Consider the following 20,755-nt stretch of genomic DNA (forward strand, 5'->3'; position numbering starts at 1 on the left):
GTGTGGGTAGTTCTTCAGGCTCCAGAGACACACTGGGGGGTAAGAGATGCTCCCTGCCCGCAAAGAGCTCTCAGCGTGAGAGACCGAGACAGGCGGGAAGAAGGAGGGAAGACTGACCCCTGAAGATCCCACCCCGGAAACTCCAAGGGCCACACCCTGCCTACATGTCTCTCTGACACAATCCTTCAGCCTCACCCGAATACACATTCAGGTTGCTCCGAGGTCCCCTCTCTCACCGTCTCCTGCTGGATCTGGAGGGAGCTGGGTCTGTAATTCTGGGTGACCAATAACAATAAAATGCATGAATGGCAACAGTGGAAAGAATGACTATTTAATAGCTGAGCGTAATGAGTGGACGATGAGCCTTGGTTTCCCTAGCGCTTGCTCCACAGAACAGAGAAGAGGAAAAATATTGTTGTTACTCCGAGAGCTAATCACAGCCTCCACACTCACCTCCTCACAAGACAGGAAGGCCAGTGGCCAAATCAGATGTGGCTTAAACAGAGCTGTGAAGTCTCGGACTCAAGGGGCATGACCATCACTCAGCTGACTCCCTGATTCGTGCAGGAGGGCAGGAGGAGGAAGGGGAAAGAATGGGGCTGGGGGGACAGATAGCCTGGTGGGCAGAGCGCCCACCTGCCAAGTTCTTCCTCTGCGGGATTCACTGGCTGAAGTCCTGGCCCTGACCCCAGCCCTCACTCCCTGTCCCTGCTCTGGTACCTGCGTCTCTTGAAGTGTGTCAGCGGAGCAGCCAGGATGGTGAGGACAGGGCCAAGAAGAGCAAACGGGGATGCTGACGTGCTGACCGGGCCAAGTTCCAGGGGACCAGTCTTAATGGAGAGAGTGATGGACCAGGTTGCCGAGGGGAGAAGAAGGGAGGGTGTGGCTGAGTAGGGACCACACCGTGGAATATATATATATATATATATATATATATATATATATATATGTATATAATATTTATTTATTTGGCTGCATCTGATCTTAGTTGTGGCATGTGTACTTTTAGTTACCACATGTGGGATCTAGTTCCCTGACCAGGGATAGAACCTGGTCCCCCTGCATTGGGAGCAAGCAGTCTTAGCCCCTGGACCACTGAGGAATTCCCCCATGGGATGTATTTTGAAGATCACTCTCCAGAGCAGTGATTCTCACATTACGTCGGGGTGCGCTCCCCTGAGTCACATAAGGGATTTTCTGACACAGAACCACCCCAGCATCAGATGAATCCTTGTTCAGGGGGAAATCCCAGGACTTCCTCCTCAGGGCCACGTGAAGTCTGCTCTCTGTTAATGGAAGTGTGCTGCGTCCCACAGAAGAAAAAGCTCATCCAGGGGAGAGAAGAGAGGCTCAAGGGGGCCAGTCACTCACGAGGAATGAGGGCGGGACAGACGGGCCACGAGAGAGCACGGCTGAGTGGCTGTGTGCCAGAGCCAAGTTCCAGTCCTCCACAGGTGGAGGAAGTGTGCTGGAGAAGCGCAGAGCAGGGGAGGAACATGGTTTTAGATCTAAAGGAGGGGAGAGCCCACAGGCCCTGGAGCCCAGAGTGGCCCCGCTGGCCTCTCCACCTCTCCCCGACACAGAATAGCCTCCTCTTTCAGGCTTTTTCTCTTCCTATCTAAAAATATATATGCTTATTTATTTGATCTTTGTTGTGGCACTCAAGCTTCTTAGTTGGGGCATGTGGGATTTAGTTCCCTGACCAGGGATCGAACCTGGGCCTCCTACATCGGCAGCACAGAGTCTTAGCCAAAGAGCCACCAGGAAAGTCCCCTATTTTTTTTTTTTTCTCACTCCTTTTCCCCCTCAAACGTAAGCCTTAGCTCTACTGAGGACTGCTGCATGGAACACTCATTCTAGAACTGCTGTCGTGACTTTCAGGCCCATAGGTGAAATGCAGAGAAGAAAAGGTTGAGTGGGAGGGACTTCCTCACTCAGGATTTAACTTCTGAGACTTCGATGACAGAGGAATTTGCACATCTTCTTACAGTGTTTAAGGATCCGCTGGAGCCTGTCCATGGACCACTGCCATTAATTTATGGCACAGGACCAGCTGCATGAAGAAATGAGACCTGAGTAGACTGGGTTTGAGTCCTTTCCAAACTCTTTTGCTTATTATCAGCTGGTTTGGGCAAATAATTTAAACTCAGTTTTGTCATCTGTGAAATGGGGGAGAAAAAACACTCATCCACAGGGCTGTTGTGAGGATTAAACACCAGAGCAGGTGTTGGCTATGTGGGACCAAGTCTGGCCCACAGTCGGCAATCAGGAGACCGTGGTTCTCTACTCTAAACCTCCTCTCCCCAGGCTGTTCCCACTCAGGCCCCTCAGTTCTCGCGCCCTCCTCTAACCTGGTTATGGTCACCGCCCTGCAGGTACATTCCTCCAGCCTGCTATTCTTCTGTGTCTACGCTTCCCACACCAACCCAAGCCAGCGCACCTTCTAAATATTCTTTCAGCACCGCCAGGGCCCTGAGTCTGAGCCACCTGCTCCCTCTCTTCTCATCATTCCTCAAGGGCCAGGGAAAGTCCTGCCGCCTCCTCGAAGCCAAGGCCGGCCTTCCTCCTAGGCTGTGAGTTCGCAGCTGGAACGCAGCTCCTCAAGGGCAAGGACGGGTCATCATCCCCCACCCGCCTTGCAGTTTAGGACGGTGGACACTGAACCTGCACCCCATGCAGAACTCGACAGCCCCGGGGAGGCTTGGAGGGGACGCAACCTGCCTTCTTCAGACACGGGGCAGGGACCCTATGGGCGACACGTGCTTTAAGCTTGACTTTGTCTGGTGGGGGCCTGTCCCCTGCCTCCCACACTCTCTCACTCCCTCCTTCCACGGGCAGGGCGCTTGCTGGCAGGTGAGGGGTAGACTCAGCGGCTGGAGAACACAGCGGAGCCACCTATGCCACGTGGGCCTCGTCTCACCGGTCAGTGTCCTGAGGTGGCCCTGACTTGGGCAGTCCCCGAGTCAGTGCCCTTCCCTGCCCTCCTGGGTGCCATCAGCTTCAGATTTTTGCTGCCTGAGCTGAGAGAGGGGTTAATGGGGAGATCCGGGGACATAGCAGACTAAACCACATCAGGGCTGATTTCAGAAAGAAACAAGGGGCTCAGAGGGCCCACGTGTGGCAGGCGGTGGAGGGATGGGGCAGACATGGGTGCGCGATGGGGTGGGAGGGTGGACAGGAGGACAGCAGTCGGGAAGAGGAATGTGGCCACACCACTGTGTCGTGTGGGTGGCTGGAGATCTGGCGAGAGGCCCAGAGAGACTGTGCCTCCTTCAGCCCCAGCCCCGCCAAGGTCAGGAGGGATGGGAGGGAAAAACAGGACAAACATCACCACCTCTGTTTGCGCTGGGAAAGAATAACCCACAGAGCTCGCTGTTCCTCCTCTTCTCGCCTCCCACGAGGCTCCTCTCCTCTCGGCCACTCCCCTCTCTGCTCCCAGGGCCCCCTCCCTCCTTGCCCACTGGAACTGGAGCCAGTGGGGCCTGAGAGTCTAGGAAGGAGCAGCATTTTAAATAGCACCCCTGTGTGCAATGTCTGCTGCCCTGTAGGAGGGGAAGGGGGCGGAGAGGAGCCTCCTCGAGGTCAGCTGGACTGGAGAGGGCCTGGGGCTGTGGGTGAGCCCAGCCTAGTCGCCTTCCCCCGGTGGAGGACATAGACAGGACACAGGCATCATTTAAAATACTCCCATTTTGCAGGTGGGCATATTGAAGTTCAGAGAGTTTGGGTGAGTTACCCAAAGCTGGGAGGTTAGCTGGGACTTGAACCCAGGTCATCCTGATTCTGAACCAGTGGGGTTTTTTTCCCTCCCCACTGCATCAACCCTTTTCAGGGACTGCTGTCTGGCTAACCCCATAGCCTCCTCTCTTTTCCACTCTCATTTTGGGTACTAGCGGACACTCAAGGGCTAGATTCAACCGACTGTAGCCACTAGGCACATGCAGCTGTTTACATTTAAATTTAAATGAAAAATTCAGGGCCACCCTGGTGGCTTCGTGGTAAGGAACCATCTGCCAATGCAGAAGATGCAGGTTCCATTCCTGGGCAGGGAAGATCCCACGTGCGGCAGAGCAACTAAGCCCATGTGCCCTAGAGCCCGGGAGCCGCAACTACTGAGTCCATGTGCCGCAACTACTGAAGCCTGCGTGCCTGGAACCCATGCTCCACAACAAGAGAAACCAGTGCAATGAGAAGCCCATGCACTGCAGTTAGAGAAAGCCCGCACACAGCAGCAAAGACTCAGTGTAGCCATCAGTGAATAAATCTTGAAAACAAAAGATTCGGTCCCTCCAGTCATAGTAGCCCCATTTCACATGCTCAGTGGCCGCAACGTGGTGAGTGGCTACCATTTTGGACAGCACAGAGTCAGAACAATTCCATGGTTGCAGAAGATTCTGTAGACAGTGCCGGGCTGGGTCAGGACCAGGGCAGGAGATAGAGAAAAGGACAGAGGGGCCTGGGGCTCTGGGGGAAGGGCTGCCTCTGCGAGGAGACCGGGTATTATGGGACTGGGAGTCCGGGCGAGGGGGCAGGGAGAGGCCTGGGTGGGCTTGGGAAGGAGGCAGAGAACCTGACCCGACTCCCAGATCCCTCCCTCCGATACTGATACTGTGGGCAGTATCAGTGAGCAATTAATTGGCTGGGGTGGGGCCAGGGTTAAAGGCAGAGGGTGCGGAATACAGGGGAGAGGGACCACCCCCCCTTAGCAGACCTTGGAGCTCTGCTCCTCCAGGCCTGCCCTTCATCCTCAGGGACCCCGGAGTCCGCTGACCCTCCTTTGTCCTACCCAGGATCCTACCCAGGCCGAGCCAGCTGCTTCCTGTTCGCTCATTCAGGCCAGGCAGCCAGTTAATGGGCGGCAGGGCCACCACCTTCCCAATTAGTCTTATTAGCCTCTTGCTCACCCACTGGAGTCAGGGTCACCCCTGGAGGAGGGGCTGTGAGTGGCCTGTGAGTAACCGAGGCCCAGCTATGACAGGGGTCCCCAGCCCAGGCCTGTCCTCAGGCTGAGGCCCTGGAGCCCAGCACCCGCATGCTGTCCTTGGAGCCCCCCGGAAGGGAGAGGTCAGGGGGCTGATTTTGGGGTGCAGACTCCAAAGGCCCACTCACTGATGGAACACAGAATAGGAGTGTGGCAGGCTGTGACACAGGGACCGAGGCTGTGACAGTAGGAGGTGGGGAGGGAGGAGGAGAGGGGAAGCTGAGTGATGGGTCCCCAGGAAAGGAATGAATCCAGGAGCTGTGGGTGGGATCCCAGGCGGGGTGGGGGCTGCAGCCGGTACCTGAGGGCAAGCTGAAATTTGAAAGCTCTGCATCTGTGCACGGAGAGAGGATGGGGTGTCAGACACGCCAATACTGGGGAAGGCAGGAGAGTGAGGGAGCCAGGTGACTGGGCCCCGTGGTGAGAGTGGCCGCCCCGGAGTGGGCGGCCGCTGGGGCAGAGCGCCTGGTTCCGGGTTAGGCAACGAGGAGCCGGAGCTGGCCGGCCAACTGGCCCCTCGGCCAGGGCATACCGCCACACACTGCAGCCGGCCCTGCTGCTGAGTAGGCAGATGCTCAATCTGATTGCTTCAGCTCCTCCCGGCCACACCAACTTCCCCCAGGCGCCTACCCCTCCGCCCCTCCTCTCCTCCCCACAGTGACTCCTGCCCCGAGAATGTCCTGCCCTGGCATAAAGGCCCCGGGTGTCCAGGAGCTGCCGTCAGTCAGGAGGCCATGCAGTCCAAGATGGGCTCTTCACGAGCATCCCAGATAGGGTGTGTGGGAGGGCGAGGGGTGCTGGCTCTGCTGCTGGCTGGTCTCCTCCTGCAAGGTAGGAGGTTGGGGCCCTGGGAGCGGGGAGAGTGGGGAGAGGAGGGAGATTCAGACAACCGGTCAGAGAAGACTGGAGGGAGCCCTGCGGGGTGAGAGTCCAGGAGAGGACCCAGAGACGGGGGGTTGGGGGAGGGCTGAGGCTCTGGAACCTGATGCTTGAGTCTAGAGGCTGCTCCTTAAAATGAGCTTAATGTTAACACCTCGCTCTAGTTTCTCTATGAGCCTCTAATTAAGTAATGCATGTGACACTGCTGTGGAAATTCTAGATGGTTATATGTTGATGGATGTTGTTGTAATTATATTATTATTAGTGTGCTAGAAGATGAAGATTGGATATTTAGTAGTCATAATAATTGCTACCATTTATAGAGGCCCTTTTATATGCCAGACACTATTAGTACTATATTTATTTTTAGTTTTTTAACCATGCTGCGAGGCCTGTGGGATCCTAATTCCCCGACCAGGGATCAAACCTGTGCCCCCTGCATTGGGAGCACAGCAGTCTTAACCACTGGACGGCGAGGGAAGTTGCATGTACTAGCACTTTAAGTACATTAGCTTTTTTAATCAATAGAAATACATTAGCTTTTATAATCAGTAGAAGAACGGTGTGAGAGATTTGTTAATTCCCACTCTGCAAAGGAGGACACAGAGGTTGGAGAGCTGAGGAAACTGGCTCAAGATCACAAGTTAGAAAACAGTTAAGCCAGGCTCCAAACCCCAGGCTGGGTGATTCTGGGGCCTGTGTTGGATGACCACAGCTACGTGGCATGGGGGAGCAGAGGAGGATAGTGGGGTGCTGGCTGATCGGAGCAGTGGAGTGGAGGGGGCTGCGAGCAGAGCTGGGGGTTGGTGTGAAGGTGGATGTGTTGAATTTCTTTTTGAGGAGAGAATGGAGACTGCACGGATTGTGGAGACCTGGTTTTTGGTGGGGGTTGAAGGAGGAGTAATAAATCATGGATAATGCTGTCTGTTTTTGTAAGGCAGCTTCTAATAGATGATCACATCCATGGTCACAGAAACGCTGTGAGGAAGGCAGGGCAGATCTGGCCTCTCCAAATGTATAAACTGAAGCATGTGGCTCTTGGGACCGGAGGGGTTCGAGGAGGGGAGCAGAGGAAGGATGGGGGGAGGGTGTGCCGGGGTGAGGACCAAAGGGTCAGTTCAGGAAAGACATAAATGCAGGAGCAGTCAGATGTGGGCCTGGGGGCAGGCAGGCCTGCAGTACTGATGAAGGTCAGAGGTCTGGGGAGGGTTTCGTTCCCATGTCCCTGGGCTTGGCTTGGGGTGCCGTGTCCCATCGCTACACGGGTACCAGCAGATTCCGAAGCAACAGTGCATGCCCCCGTGTCCTGGCCCCCGCCCAGGCTTCCTGGCATGGCATGCTGAGATGGGAAGCAGGATTTCTATCCTGTACCCGAGCCTGGCCTTTTGAGGGAAGCGGGTGACCGAATCATGGTCCTCACGTGTCCTGTCCTTTACTGCTGTCCCTGTCTCCTGTTTCTCTTTTCCCTGTTTTCTTGTTTCCTTTCCGTTTCCCTGCTTCCTTTCCCCCGTTTCCCCTGTTCCTCAGCGTCCCTTTGGCTATTTCCCCTCGCTTCTCAGTCCTCCGTCTTCCTTTCTTCTCCTCCTTCTATTTGGTCCTGAGGTCTCCCCCACTCTCTGTCTCTTTGCTGTTCTGTTTTTTAGACCTATTCATTCCTGCCGCTTCTTCATTCCCTCTCATCTTCCTCTGAGGCCTCCTGCTTTGGAGTCTCATATTCTTTTTCTCTGGTCGATCTCCGGCTTCCCTCCTGCCTCTTCTCCCAGAATAAGCTGCCATCTCGTTTTTCTTCAGCTGTGAAAGCCACTTCTTCCCGCCTTTCCCACCCCAGACTCTCTCCCTGGGCTCCTCTCAGTGAGAGATCAGAGTGTCAGAAATCTGAGGTGGGCCTGGGAGGGGAGGGAGAAAGCCCAGCCTCTCTGGCCCTTACTAACCACTGCTTTCCTCACCAGGGACCTTGGCCAAGAGCATCGGGACCTTCTTAGACCCCTGCAAGGACCCCACACGTATCACCTCCCCCAATGACCCCTGTCTCCTGGGGAAGGGGGGCTCCAGCAGTTCCAGTGGTGGCTCCAGTGGCAGCTCCAGTGGATCCAGTGGCAGCTCCAGTGGCTCCAGTGGCAGTTCCAGCAGCTCCAGTGGTGGTTCCAGTGGCCTGAGTGGTCGCCCCAGTGGTGGTTCCAGTGGCCTGAGTGGTGGCCCCAGTGGTGGTTCCAGTGGATCCAGTGTTGTTTACAGTGGCCCCAGCGGTCGCCCCAGTGGTGGTTCCAGTGGCAGCTCCAGTGGATCCAGTGGCAGTTCCAGTGGCTCCAGTGGCAGTTCCAGCAGTTCCAGTGGTGTTTCCAGTGGCCTGAGTGGTCGCCCCAGTGGTGTTTCCAGTGGCCCCAGCGGTCGCCCCAGTGGTGGTTCCAGTGGCAGCTCCAGTGGTGTCTCCAGCAGTGGCTCCACCGGATCCATTGCTGCCCATGGTGGTTCTTCTGGATCTTCGTTATTTAAGCCAGGGACAGGGTATTCCCAGATAAGCTACTCCTCTGGATCAGGCTCTACTCTACAAGGTGCATCGAGCTCCCTCCAGTCAGGAAGCATCAACTCCCAGTCAGGAGGAGGCTTGAGCTCTTCTAGTTCCCAAACCTCCTGGCTGTCCAGCAGCGGAGGCCAGAAGATCAACTCCAAGCTGCAGCCCTGTGGTCCCAACATCCCTGACTCTCCCTGCAGCGGGGGGCCCATCGTCTCACACTCTGGCTCCTACATCTCCAGCTCCCACTCCGTGTCCGGGGGTCAAAGGCCAGTAGTGGTGGTGGTGGAGCAGCATGGCTCTGGTGGTCCCGGTGGTCCCAGTGGCCCCGGAGTGGGTCAGAGGGTCCCCTGCCTCAACGGAGGCCCTCCAGGCAAGCCCTGCCCCCCCATCACCTCTGTGGACCAATATGGCAGCTACGAGGTGGTGGGTGGCTCCTCCAACAGTTATCTGGTCCCAGGCATGACCTACAGTGGGGGCAAAATCTACCCAGTGGGCTACTTCACCAAAGACGGCCCCATCAAAGGCTCCCCAGGAGTGCCTTCCTTTGCTGCGGGGCCCCCCGTCTCTGAGGGCAAGTACTTCTCTGGCAACCCCATCATTCCCAGCCGCAGCTCTTCTAGCTCCAATATCTACCAGTCTGGAGCTTCCTCGACTTCGGTGTTCCAGCCAGTGGGCTCTGGTGGGGTCCAGCCCTGTGTGGTTGGCTCCCTGGGCTCTAAGGGGCCCTGCTCCCTCTCCAGCTCTGGAGTCTCCAGCAGTTCCAGCGTTTCCAGCAGTTCTGGTTCATCCTTCCATCCCTGTGGTGGTGTTTCTCAGGGGCCCTGCTCCCCACCAGGCACTGGCTCCCTCGGCGGCAGCTCTAGCTCCCTATCTGGTGGCAAAATCATCCTTCAGCCCTGTGGCAGCAAGTCCAGCGCTCCTGGTCACCCTTGCATTTCTGTCTCCTCCTCGACCCTGAGTGGAGGTCCAAATGGCTCTCCCCAACCTGACCCCTCAGCTGGTGCCAAGCCCTGTGGTCCTGGCAACTCTGGAAAGAACCCTTGTCGCTCCATCCGGGACATCCTAGCGCAGGTGAAGCCTCTGGGGCCCCAGCTAGCTGACCCTGAAGTTTTCCTACCCCAGGGAGATCTGCCTAACAGTTCATAAAGCAGATTTTGCCTCCACGTGTGTGCAAGCATACACCCACACCCCCACTCCCCACACTCCATCTCCCAAGTGGGAGAAGTTCAGGGGTAGTCCAGGCATGGGGTAGCTCAATTTCCCTCCTCCCTCCCAAGAGAGCTGCCCCTACTTCCCACATCGCCCCAGTGTGGCGGACTCTCCCTATCGCTTCTTTTTTTACCTCCCCAAACTGTAGGCTCCAAATCCAAATCTCCTCTTCTACTGCAAGGCCCCCCACCCCCACCAGATTCCCACTCCCCAGAATTTCCTCTGCCATTTCTTTGAGATGGTATAGTCTACTGGCTAACCCTACTCATTCAGATTCTTAACTGGGAACCCCCTGAAATCTCCTAGAGTAACTGATGCCTGGACAAGTCATCCCCTCCCCACCCTCATCCCTGCTTTGCCACATAAAGCACAAACCAAACGATTATTTGAAAACAATGACCATTTTTCACTGATCTCATTCCACCATCTGGTCAACCAGCGACATATGCTATTGGGTTCTCACACTCCCGGTTCCACTCCCACCCTCCATTATAGAGCTCACCACGCCCTTTGTGAGTTCCCAAACACTCCTCCTTGTCTCTCAGTCTTCATCTCCCTCCCCTCTTCCTGGTTGCCACTTCCCTCAGCACTCAGATGCTTCGTGCCCTTTGTCGGGGGAGATACGAGGCTCTCTGTGGAGACTGGGACAGCCTCCCTGCTCTCACTGGATCTGGCACAGATGTTTCAATAAACTGTGAGAACTAGATTAGACTCTTTGCCTTCTTGGTGTCCAGGGTCCCCTCTTAGGAACTGGGTGATGATCTCCTATACCTCTAAAGGTCCTGTGTCCCCCACTTTTGTTTGTAAATTGGCCCCGGTATTTCTTAAATCTTATATCTCCTCCCACAAAGGAGGAAAACAATAAATATTTGTTGAACTGAAAGCAGGAGGCCAAGCAACCTTGGTCTCCCAGATCCTTCCTCCCATGTCTCTTCTCTTTCACTCCCCAGGAAATCCATTCTTTCCACCGCCCATTCACCCAGGGGTCCTCCCCTCTCCTTAGGAAGAGCCCTAATGATTTCCTCCCCGCCCCACACCCGCTCCTTCTCCTCTACCTTTAGTTGGCCTCATCTTTCAGACACCATCCTCTCTGGGTGTCCTGAGCATTGATTTCCTAGGTTTCTGGGACACCTGGAGCCTTGGGAAGGCTGGAACACAACAGCCCAGACCAGATTCCTGGGGCCTGAGTAGGAGCCCAGGAGGGTGTTGTTTTGGGAGCTGTGGGTGGAGAGAGTAAAAGACAGAGAGGACGAGAGCACGACGGGTGTGCAGCCCAGTCGGGTGACTCACTGGCCTACACTGACATGCCCCAGCCGTGGTAGAACACAGCCAGCAGTGTCCTTTCCGCCTTCACTCTCCTGCTGCCTCTGCTGTGGGTCTAGAGTGAGAGCTGGAGAGGTGAGAGGGGAGCGCTACAGTGGAAAGGGGGGCTGGCCTCCCCCAGAGAAGACCAGGATTGTAGAGAACGTACCGAGGGCCACGTGACTATGTCCTGGAGACAGCGGGGGAGATGCCAAGGCCAAGGCAGCTCTCACACCCCAAGGAGGGGACGGTGAACTGTGCTTATCCCTACAGGAAGGGCCTCACCCCAAAGCACAGGGCACGTCCCAGAGCCTCTGCTTGGCTGCAAAGGAACTGACCCTTGCCCTAGGAGCCACTTCATTCTCTCCTGTGGAGATGGTATTCAGTTCAGTTCAGTCGCTCAGTCATGTCCGACTCTTTGCGACCCCATGGACTGCAGCACACCAGGCCTCCCTGTCCATCACCAACTCCTGGAGGATACTCAAACTCATGTCCATTGAGCCGGGGTTGGTGTTAGCTAGCCCCAAATTTTGGACTGTTGTTGAGATTCCTGAACCAGCAGAAATATGTTGTATTGATCAGAAGTGACCTGGGACAGTGAGCCAACCTGCAGGGTTGACTGAAGACAGAGGAGGGTTCCAGAACAGTCCTGTCTTGTGTTATCACTGTGGACTTGCCCTTGGTTACTATTACCTGGACTGCAGCCAATGACAGGAGTCAAGACCCTCACAGGCTCTGTGGACCACCACTGTGGGAGGGCTGCAGCCTTTGACCTGGACATTCCTCTAGTTTCTGGCATATCCCAGGTCAAAAAGTTTTGTAAAACTGACGGATGTCATCCCAAAAGGCTGCTGTCCTGTACCCACTGGCCAGATCTGCATCTTTTTTTTTTTTTTTAATTTTTATTGGAATATAGTTCCTAGTTTAAAAAAATTAAGCATTATTAATATTTACATTAGGCTATTCAGATTTTGGGTTTCCCTGGTGGCTCAGTGGTAAAGAATCCTTTTGAAAATGCAGGAACCTCAAGTTTAATGCCTGAAATATCAGGAAGATACCCTGGAGAAGGAAGTGACAACCCATTCCAGTATTCTTGCCTGGGAAATCCCATGGACAGAGGAGCCTGGTGGGCTACAGTCCATGGGATCACAGAGTCAGACACTATTAGCAACTAAACAACAACCACAAATAGTTGACTTCCAATGCTGTCCACTGGCCAGATCTGGAAAGAAGGTCTTCCAGGAGTCAGCCAGCAGGGCCTGGGGATGAGGATGAAATGGTAAAATCTAGCAGCTAATATTTAGACTTCCTGCAACAAGGGAAGCTTAGTCTGGGTGTGTCCTGGAAGCAAGCAATAGAGTAATAAAGGCATTTAGATACTTTTTATTGCAAAAATATCAAGCAGATTTAAGAGTAGACAAAATAGTTAATGAACCCCTATGTTCTCATCACTCAGCCTTAACAATGATCAACTCCTGGCTACTTAACAAGTGCATATCAATGCCCTCCTTCTACTTAGCTGAAAATATCTGTTCTCTCTCTGTCTCTTTCTCACTGTATCTCTTGTACTCTGTGGACATATTTGACCATCTGAGGTAGGCAGAATGGTGCCCTCCCCATCAGCTAAGATGTCCATGTCCTGATGCCTGAAAACTAGAGTATGTGAGGTTACATAGCAAAGGGAACTTGTTTGCAGGTGGAATTAAGGTTGTTAGTCAGATGACCTTAAAATAGGAAGATTATCTGGGATTACTTGGGTGGGCCCGATGTAATCATAAGGATTTTTAAAGAGGGAAGAAGAGGAGGTCAGACTGACACAGTATGAGAAGATCCTACTACTTATGGCTTTGAACACGGAGGAAGTGGACCATGAGCCAAGGAGCCCGGGTGGCCTCTAGGAGCTGGAAGATGCAGGGAAATGGATTCTCCCCTGGGGCCCTCCAGAAAGGCTCTACCTAGACTTCTGATCTTCACAATTTAAGATAGTATATTTGTATTGTAAGACATTCAGTTTGTGGTTACTTGTTATAGCAGCCATAGGAAACCAATATACCATCATCTTTTAAGGATGGGAACCAGGTCTATTTCCCAAGACACAGGGTCTCATCTAGGAGCAGCCCCTCAGATGGGGGCCACGCAGAAGCTCCTGCAGTTCGAGGCCATGATGATGGAGCTTTGGAGGTACATGAGAAAGGGGTGCTGGAAGGGATAATCTGGATCCCAAACAGAAAGAGAACCAAGTGTTTCTATTGCTGAGAAGTGAAGAGATGGAGAGAGACCCCAAGGGTGAAGGTCCTCATGTGCTTGGCGTAGGGAACCAGGAAGAAGAATAGGGCTGGCAACCCGTGATGAGACGCAAGCCAGAGCACCTGGATTCGGAAGGGGTGGGGAGGTTGAGGAAAAGAGCAGGGTGGGAACACCTAGCTTCCCTGGGTCATTCAAGTGGCACCTGTTGCCACAGAATGAATTAGAAATGAGGGTGGAATGTGGGGATTTATTGTTTCCATAACCACTGGCTCAGCCTGTTTCTGATGTCCCCCGCCCCACTGACAGGATAAAGGGCTGGATGTCTAGGGGCTGAGGGAGATGCAGAGCAAGATGCAGGGCCGCGTGGTGGGGAGCCGGGCTCCTCTGGGGCTGCTCCTGGTCTGTCTTCATCTCCCAGGTAGAGAGGCTGTGCCGCTCCTCGGGCAGGAGCAGTCTGGGGGTCCTCGGGGGAACTGGGATTGAGGGAAGGGGTAAAGGCAGGAGGCTATACACTTGGGTCCCTGAGGAGGTAAGAGTTGGCTCAGGGGAAGTGAAGGGACTTGAAAAAAAGGGGCTCAGGAAATCAGGGAGGGGAGGGCATTGGGACCAAACATCTGGTCCACTGGCTGCCTCCTCTTCCCCTTTCCCAGGCCTCCTTGCCCGGAGCATCGGCGTGATGGAGGAGAAAGTTCCTCGAGACCTGGGGATCAGCTTGCCCCTGCTGGGATCACCTCCCTTGACCGGCCCCTCCAACGCCGAGCATCCTCAACCCAAACCAGCCCCTGGGCCTAATGATTTGCCCAGGGCTGCTCTGAAGCCCAATCCTTCTCCACCGCATGGCTCTCAACCTGTAGGAGGTCCTGGGGTTCAGGGCTGGCCCCACTCTGGGGGGCTGCTCTCCATGGACTCCTGGCCCTCGGAAGACCCTTGGCCGATGATGGCAGCTGTGGTCGAGGACCACGTCGGGGAAGTGCTGCCTGGAGAACTGTCTTACCCTTCTAGGGTGGCTGCCCTCCCGGCGGGCAGCAGGCCTTGGCCTGCAGGGCCCTCTGCACACCTCGGAGACCCCTCACGCGAGTCCTCACTCTTCCACCAGGACTCTGAGTCTAGACGGCCACTCCGTCCTAATGTGCTGGGCTCCCCGGGAGACATCCTTGCCCGATCCCCACTCTGGGCTCTCATTAACAGACTACGACAGCCACTTCTGCCTGGTCACCCCTGGGGGACCCTGAATCCCAGTGCGTCCTGGGGAGGTGGAGGTCCTGGCACTGGATGGGGAACAAGGCCCATGCCATACCCTGTGGGAATCTGGGGTAACACTCATCAATACCCAAGTACCAGCTGGGGGAATATTCCTCTATACCCAGGTATTAATCGATTTCTTCCCAGAGTTCTCCGTCCTCCTGGCTCTTCTTGGAGCATCCCAGCTGGCTTCCCCAATCCTCAAAACCCTGGGTCACAGTGGAGTTAGGAGGATGGCAGAGCGGGGAAAACCCTAGTTAGAAGTCAGAGGAGGTCTGGCTCCCTCCCTTGTGGCATGAGCTAAATCAAGATCCTATCAGTTGTTTTCTAGCATCATCTCCACTATCATTGCCTCCCTGCTCTCTGTACGCTGATCTCCAATAAAACACAGCACTTACTGAATCCACTCCTTCTCGGTGTCTTTGTTTCTGGGTGCAAACTGGAGTTTTGTCCATCCCCATTTTCTTGTCATCTCCATGCCCCCCCCCCCCCACCCCCAGGGTCCTCCTGATGCTCTCTTTCTATCCACATCTTTTGCAAAAGATCAAAGCCCAGGTGTCTGAGGGCAGGGCCTCATGGTCTCTCACCTGGGCCAGGTGGGAGAGCTGGCTCCACTGTCCTGGACTCTGAAAGGGAGAAGAGGGGCAGCAGGACTAACTGGATGGCACCTGTGGCAGAAGGGAAGGATGAGGTCCAAGTGGGGAGTGAACACCCTTTCATTCAGAGACACAGAGGGGCAGAGAAAGTCATTTAGTCCACATTTGTCTTTCTTCCCAGAAAGTCACGGTTCCTGGAAGTGAAGGAGGCACTGATCTCCTCCCTTACATGCATCACTTGGTACATTGTACACCAAAGAATCACAGGCTTAGGGCATTTGCTGAACAAAGGGCAGACTTCTATGGAGGAAGAAAGAAAGGGAGAAGGGACAGGAACAGAGAAATGTGGAGCCAACAACCCCGCCTGCGGCTGGATTTGATGCTTTTGCCCCCACATGATGACAAGGCCTCTTCTTCTGGTCACACTGCCCTCCCTCTGGTTTTCCCAGGACCTCTGCATCCTTGTACAGGAGTTGGAGTGCGGTGATGAAGGCTCACTCTAAGAAAGTGCAGAAGGAAGTTAACAGAAGTTGGTGGAGGTGCTGGGGTTTCTAGAAGGTGCAATCCCTGGTGTCCACCCATGTCCTCCCATCACCAACCACACAGCCCTCTATCAACCTCCTCCCTCAATCCTTTCCCACCCTGGACCCTCAGTTTCTCCCAGTGCTGGGGTAGGCGATTCTGGTTCTGATTTCAGCACCTGTCTCTTCCACAAGCCCAAGTTCATTCTCTTGGGGTTGGTCTCATTTCTCTCTGTCCCTCTTTCTGGCTGCCTCCTTCTCTCTATGTCACTTCTATTTGCACTTTATTTTTTTGGTTACACCATGGCTTGACTGATCTTAGTTCCCCAACCAGAGATCGATTCCACACCCCTTGCCCTGGAAGCACAGAATATTAACCACTGGACTGTTAGGGATTTTTAAATTCTGTGTCAGCACTCCCTTCCTTGTTCCCCACAAGCTCAGCGGGAAAGGGGCTTTGTTTGGTTCACTGAGGAACTGCCAGCACCATGGACAGCGTCGGGACCGAGGTCAGCACTCAGTAAACGCGGAGGCAACACTCCCGTTTTCTCTCTTCTTCCACTTTATTCCTGAGCCACAAGCCTGCAGGCAGACTCCCAGATGCTGCCCAGCCAGTAGCATCTGGACTGCTACCGTGCCCTTCCCAGAGCCTCACTGACATCTCCCCAACAAAGCCTTTCTCAATCAGGAATGCCCTGTACATTCCATTCTTTAACCTTCATTAACAACTCTGAGGAAGGTGTTGTAAGTAAGATAAAGCAACTGAGGCTCAGAGAGATTAAGCAATTTACACAAGGTGACACAGCTAGCATGTGACAGAGTCAGTGACTCAAACCAAATATTTCTCATTATCTGTCCAGGGAGTGTTCAGGTATAATATGCAATTAACAAAAACCCATCTAATTTTTATTGAGTACCTGCTATGTGCCAGACTCCAGATGAGGTGCTTTCATAATATCCTTCCAGCTAATCCCCAAAACAATTCCACTGGGTACTGCTGGGCCCATTATACAGGTGGAGATACTGACGCCCAGATACAGAAGTGAGCCAAGGCTTACAGAGTAATATAGAGCTGAGGAAATGGACTTTGTCCATTACTCGGTGCAGATGGAGGGTCCTGGGTAGCTGTAGTCAGCTTTGTTGGACTGGTCTTTGCTTTAAGGTTGCTTTGCTTTAAGTTTTTGCTATTTAAAATAGTGGGATTGGTCAGTAATCTGTGATATAATAAATGTCCTGAGGATTGCAGTGGGAGCTGCTGCTCATGTACTGATTTGTATGCTTCTTGTTGTTCAGTTGTTGAATCATGTCTGACTCTTTGCAACCCTATGGAGTGCAGCATGGCAGGTTTCTCTGTCCTTCCCCATTTCCCAGAGTTTGCTCAAACTCAAGTCCATTGAGTCGGTGAGGCCATCCAACCATCTCATCCTCTATCGTCCCCTTCTCCTCTTGCCTTCAATCTTTCCCAGCATCAGGGTCTTTTCCAATGAGTCATTTCCTTGCATCAGGTGGCCAAAGTATTGAAGTTTCAGCTTCAGCATCAGTCCTTCCAGTGAATATTCAGGGTTGATTTCCTTTAGGCTTGACTGGTTTGATCTCCTTATAGCTCAAGGGATTCTTAAGAATCTTCTCCAGCATCACTGTTCAAAAGCATCAGTTCTTCAGCACTCAATCTTCTTTATGGTCCAACTCTTATATACATAGATGCCTACTAGAAAAACCATAGCTTTGACTGTATGGGCTTTTGTCAGGAAAGTGATGTCTCTGCTTTTTAATATGCTGTCTAGGTTTGTCAGAGCTTTTCTTCCCTGAATTACAAGGCAGAGTCTTTTTTTTTTTTTTTTACAAGGCAGTCTTAACCACTGGACCACCAGGGAAGTTCCATTATGCTTCTATTAGTGGTTAACTGATGGAAGTGGTGACTGGAGTAAAGTCATTTCTTCTGCCCCAGGAGGGAAGGTCCCATAGTAGAGTGTGCTTGTCTGGAAGCTGGAAGATGAGGTTCCCCTTCCATGTGCCTGGACGGCTCTCTCAGCTGTGTCAGTTTAGCTGATCACTTGCCTCTGCAGACCTTGGTTTGCTCATCTGTTGAATGGGATGTAAGCAGATGTCCAATCTACGTCACAAGGTTGTTATGAAGTTTAAGATAATAATAAAGTAGATTAGAGACTGAAAATGGAGCAATTGGGAAGATTAGAATGCAGGATGTTGTCTCAGTTCAGGAGATCCTGCTGGCATCACAGAGAAGGAAGTGTCTGTAGTTGATTGTTGAGTGTGGTGTGATGCTTCCCCCTGGGAATTACACCCAAGAGAATATTCCCAAGATCAAGAAGGGAGAGTCAGCTTCTACTTGAACTATTTCATTCCTTGAACTGTTCTCTTATATGTTTTTCACTGATGCACTTTCAGGTGGTCCTAATAACGGCATCGATTTATATACCATGAACAAAACCTGTTACAGGGTCATCTTGCTTCTCACAAACAATTCTCGGAAGCATTTACTCTGATTATTTATATTTTACAGGAGAAGAAACTGAGGCTCAGGAAGGTTAGGTAACTTACCAAAGGTCACAGCCAGTGAGGGGGAAACTTAGGTATGGTACCATTTGGAAATAGCAAGCAAAGACCGGCCAACTGCACAGAGCAGGTGAAAGCAGGATTCTCCAGCTCCTAGGTGGCTTAATCACCACCTGGAATCCTTCCTTCAACAAGTTCATCTTCACCCATTTTCATGTCATCTGAAGACCAGCAGCCAGGCTAGTGGTTTCATCTCTCCGTCAAGGCCAAATGTCTCCTATGTTCCTCTCATTCCACTGGAAAGATGTTCTCTATTGCTTATTTATACCACTTTATTTCTTTCTTCCTACCTCCCTTCCTTCCTTTCCATTTTTTGGGTACTTTCGGGATCTTAGTTCCCCAACCAGGGATTGAACCTGCGTCCTTGGCAGTGAAAGTGCTGAGTCCTAAGCAGTGGACCCCCAGAGAACTCCCTCTACCCCTTTCTAGGTTGGCTTTCCCCTTTTGCTGTCAGGAAACTGGTGAACACATCCAGAAGACACTCTTATGAACCCAGATCGTCAGACCTGAGAGTAAGCACACCAACCCTTGGGAAGACGAGCCACATGCCAGGGTTTCTAGTTCCGTCCACTCACAGAATATCCTGGCCAAGGAGGTCTGCACATGAACCTCCCTGGTGGTCCAGTGGCTAAGACCCCGGCTCCCGATGCAGAGGGCCCGGGTTTGATCCCTTGTCAGGGAACTAGATACCACACACCCCAACTAAGAGTTTGTACGCTGCACCTAAAGATCCTGTATGCCACAACCAAGATTGCAGATCCGGTGTGCTGCAACTAAGATAAGTTGCAGCCAAATAAATAAATATTAAAAAAAAAAAAAAAAACACAGCTCACTCTAACCTCTAAAAAAAAAAAAAAGGATTTCTCTGAGTGGAGAATGGACTGATGGAGAGTGAATGTGAATGAGCCAAGGGGGAGATTTTGAAGATGGAGAAGCTTCAGTCATATGAAAAATGGGTGCAGAAAAGGGCTTCAGATTTGTGGGCTGCTTGACTCCAGCTGGACAAGTCACCTGGAGAGGAAATGACTCCTCAGATGCCTCCTCGGGGCCTGACACCGTGCATGTTTCATGCACAGGGAGGTGCTTTTGATAATTATTGAATTTGTTTCCTGTTTGTTCTCTTCTTTCTCACAGGGGGATCCTCATGGCCTCTGGCCTGGGTGGTTCCGGCCATCTCCTGATCAGCCTCTTACACACAGGCCTCATCTCCAGCCCATCCTAAGTCAGGTGGAGCTGGGGAGAGCAGAGAATCAAGAGGTATGGTTTAAAAAGTATAGGCTTGCAAACTTACAAGATGAAAAGAGTTACGGTGATGGATGGTGGTGACGGCTCCACAACAGTGCAAATGTTTTTAATATTACTGAACTGTACACTTAATGGTTAAGGTGGTGTATTTTATGTTATGTGTATTTTATAATAGTAAAACTTTGAAAAAGTCAGCTCTAGTCAGGCCACTCACCTGCTCAAGGATCAGCCAGCTGCAGAGCCCAGAACCTGAACTGAAGGTCATCACCACGTGGCCAACTGCCCCTCTGACTTCCTCTGTTCCTCACCCTCATTCCTGGCCCTGCTCTCTGCCAGGGCAGACACCACTGGAAGAACTCAGAGAGGCTTTAGAACAGATGAATGTAAGCAAGCAAACACCTAACTCCCTGCCCTGCGCACCCACGCAGAGCCCAGCCTTCAAGACCCTGGCCATTCTGTACCCTTACTCCTGTCATCCACCCCTCTTTTCAGTGAAAATGAGGAAAGAAAAAAAAAAAATGATACCCAGGAAAAAAAGAGAGACATACAGCTAGATCTCTTTCAAGTAGTCTATTCATGGAGAAAGTTCTGTTAGGATGTTATTCAGCGGTTACTCCCTGGTAGTGGAAGCTGAACTTTGTAACCATAAGCACTATTCAAACTTTTTCAAGGAGCAAATACATACAATCCTAGGTTTACAATGAAAATTAAGAAACCAAACCAACAAACAGGCCAACCCATCTGTAAATGACTCCTGGTTCAAGAAGTCTTTCCTGACCCCTCACTGAACTCTCCTGCCCTCTGCCTTTTTTGTGACATTGAATCATTATGGTTACTACTGCTGTAACTAATGGGCCAGGTACTAAACTCTCCAAACCTCAGTTTCCTAATCTGTATAAGGGGGACAGTCAGTTCCCATGTGATAGAATTGTTGAGATGACTTAAGCAAATAACTGCTTGTTAAGTGCTGACCTGAGCATCTGCCAGAATAAGAACTTAATAAATCTTTGGTTGCTTTTATTATTTTTTTTTAAATTTATTTACTTTTATTTTTTGGCTGTGCTGGGCCTTTGTTGCTGCACATAGACTTTCTAAGTTTGCAGCGAGCATGGACTACTTTTCATTGCAGTGCTCAGGCTTCTCACTGCAGTGACTCTTGTTACAGAGCACAGGCTCAGTAGTTGTGGCTCGTGGGCTTAGTTGCTCCACAGCATGTGGGATCTACCCAGAACAGCAATTAAACCTGTGCGCCCTGCATTGGCAGACAGATTCTTAACCACTGGACCACCAGGAAAGTCCTGCTCTTACTATCATTATAACTTATTCTAATCCAAACAACCTTCCAATGTAGGCATTATCAACATTATAAATGATGAAAATAAGGCTCAGAGAGGTTTGGTAACTTGCCTAAAGTCACACAGCTAATAAAGGGCTTCCTTTACTAGTT

General features: G+C 52.2%; 2 protein-coding genes across 3 annotated transcripts; both read left to right on the top strand.

Annotated features, from left to right (window-relative positions):
• The first annotated feature begins 5,692 nt into the window (after window positions 1-5,692).
• CDSN (corneodesmosin) lies at window positions 5,693-9,640 on the top strand. 2 transcript variants are annotated; one of them, XM_065911908.1, is made up of 3 exons: window positions 5,693-5,809; window positions 7,807-8,199; window positions 8,362-9,640. In XM_065911908.1, the coding sequence occupies exons 1-3, from the start codon at window positions 5,713-5,715 to the stop codon at window positions 9,516-9,518; spliced, it is 1,647 nt and encodes a 548-aa protein (XP_065767980.1). In that variant the 5' UTR covers window positions 5,693-5,712; the 3' UTR covers window positions 9,519-9,640. The 2 variants fall into 2 exon arrangements, with proteins under 2 accessions (XP_065767980.1, XP_065767979.1); XM_065911907.1 differs by having other exon boundaries at window positions 7,807-9,640.
• A 3,841-nt stretch (window positions 9,641-13,481) lies between these two features.
• C20H6orf15 (chromosome 20 C6orf15 homolog) lies at window positions 13,482-14,601 on the top strand. Its single transcript, XM_065912147.1, has 2 exons — window positions 13,482-13,548; window positions 13,781-14,601. The coding sequence occupies exons 1-2, from the start codon at window positions 13,482-13,484 to the stop codon at window positions 14,599-14,601; spliced, it is 888 nt and encodes a 295-aa protein (XP_065768219.1).
• Window positions 14,602-20,755: the final 6,154 nt, after the last annotated feature.

Source organism: Muntiacus reevesi, chromosome 20 (genome assembly GCF_963930625.1).
Source record: "Muntiacus reevesi chromosome 20, mMunRee1.1, whole genome shotgun sequence".
In the NCBI taxonomy this organism is placed as follows: domain Eukaryota; kingdom Metazoa; phylum Chordata; class Mammalia; order Artiodactyla; family Cervidae; genus Muntiacus; species Muntiacus reevesi.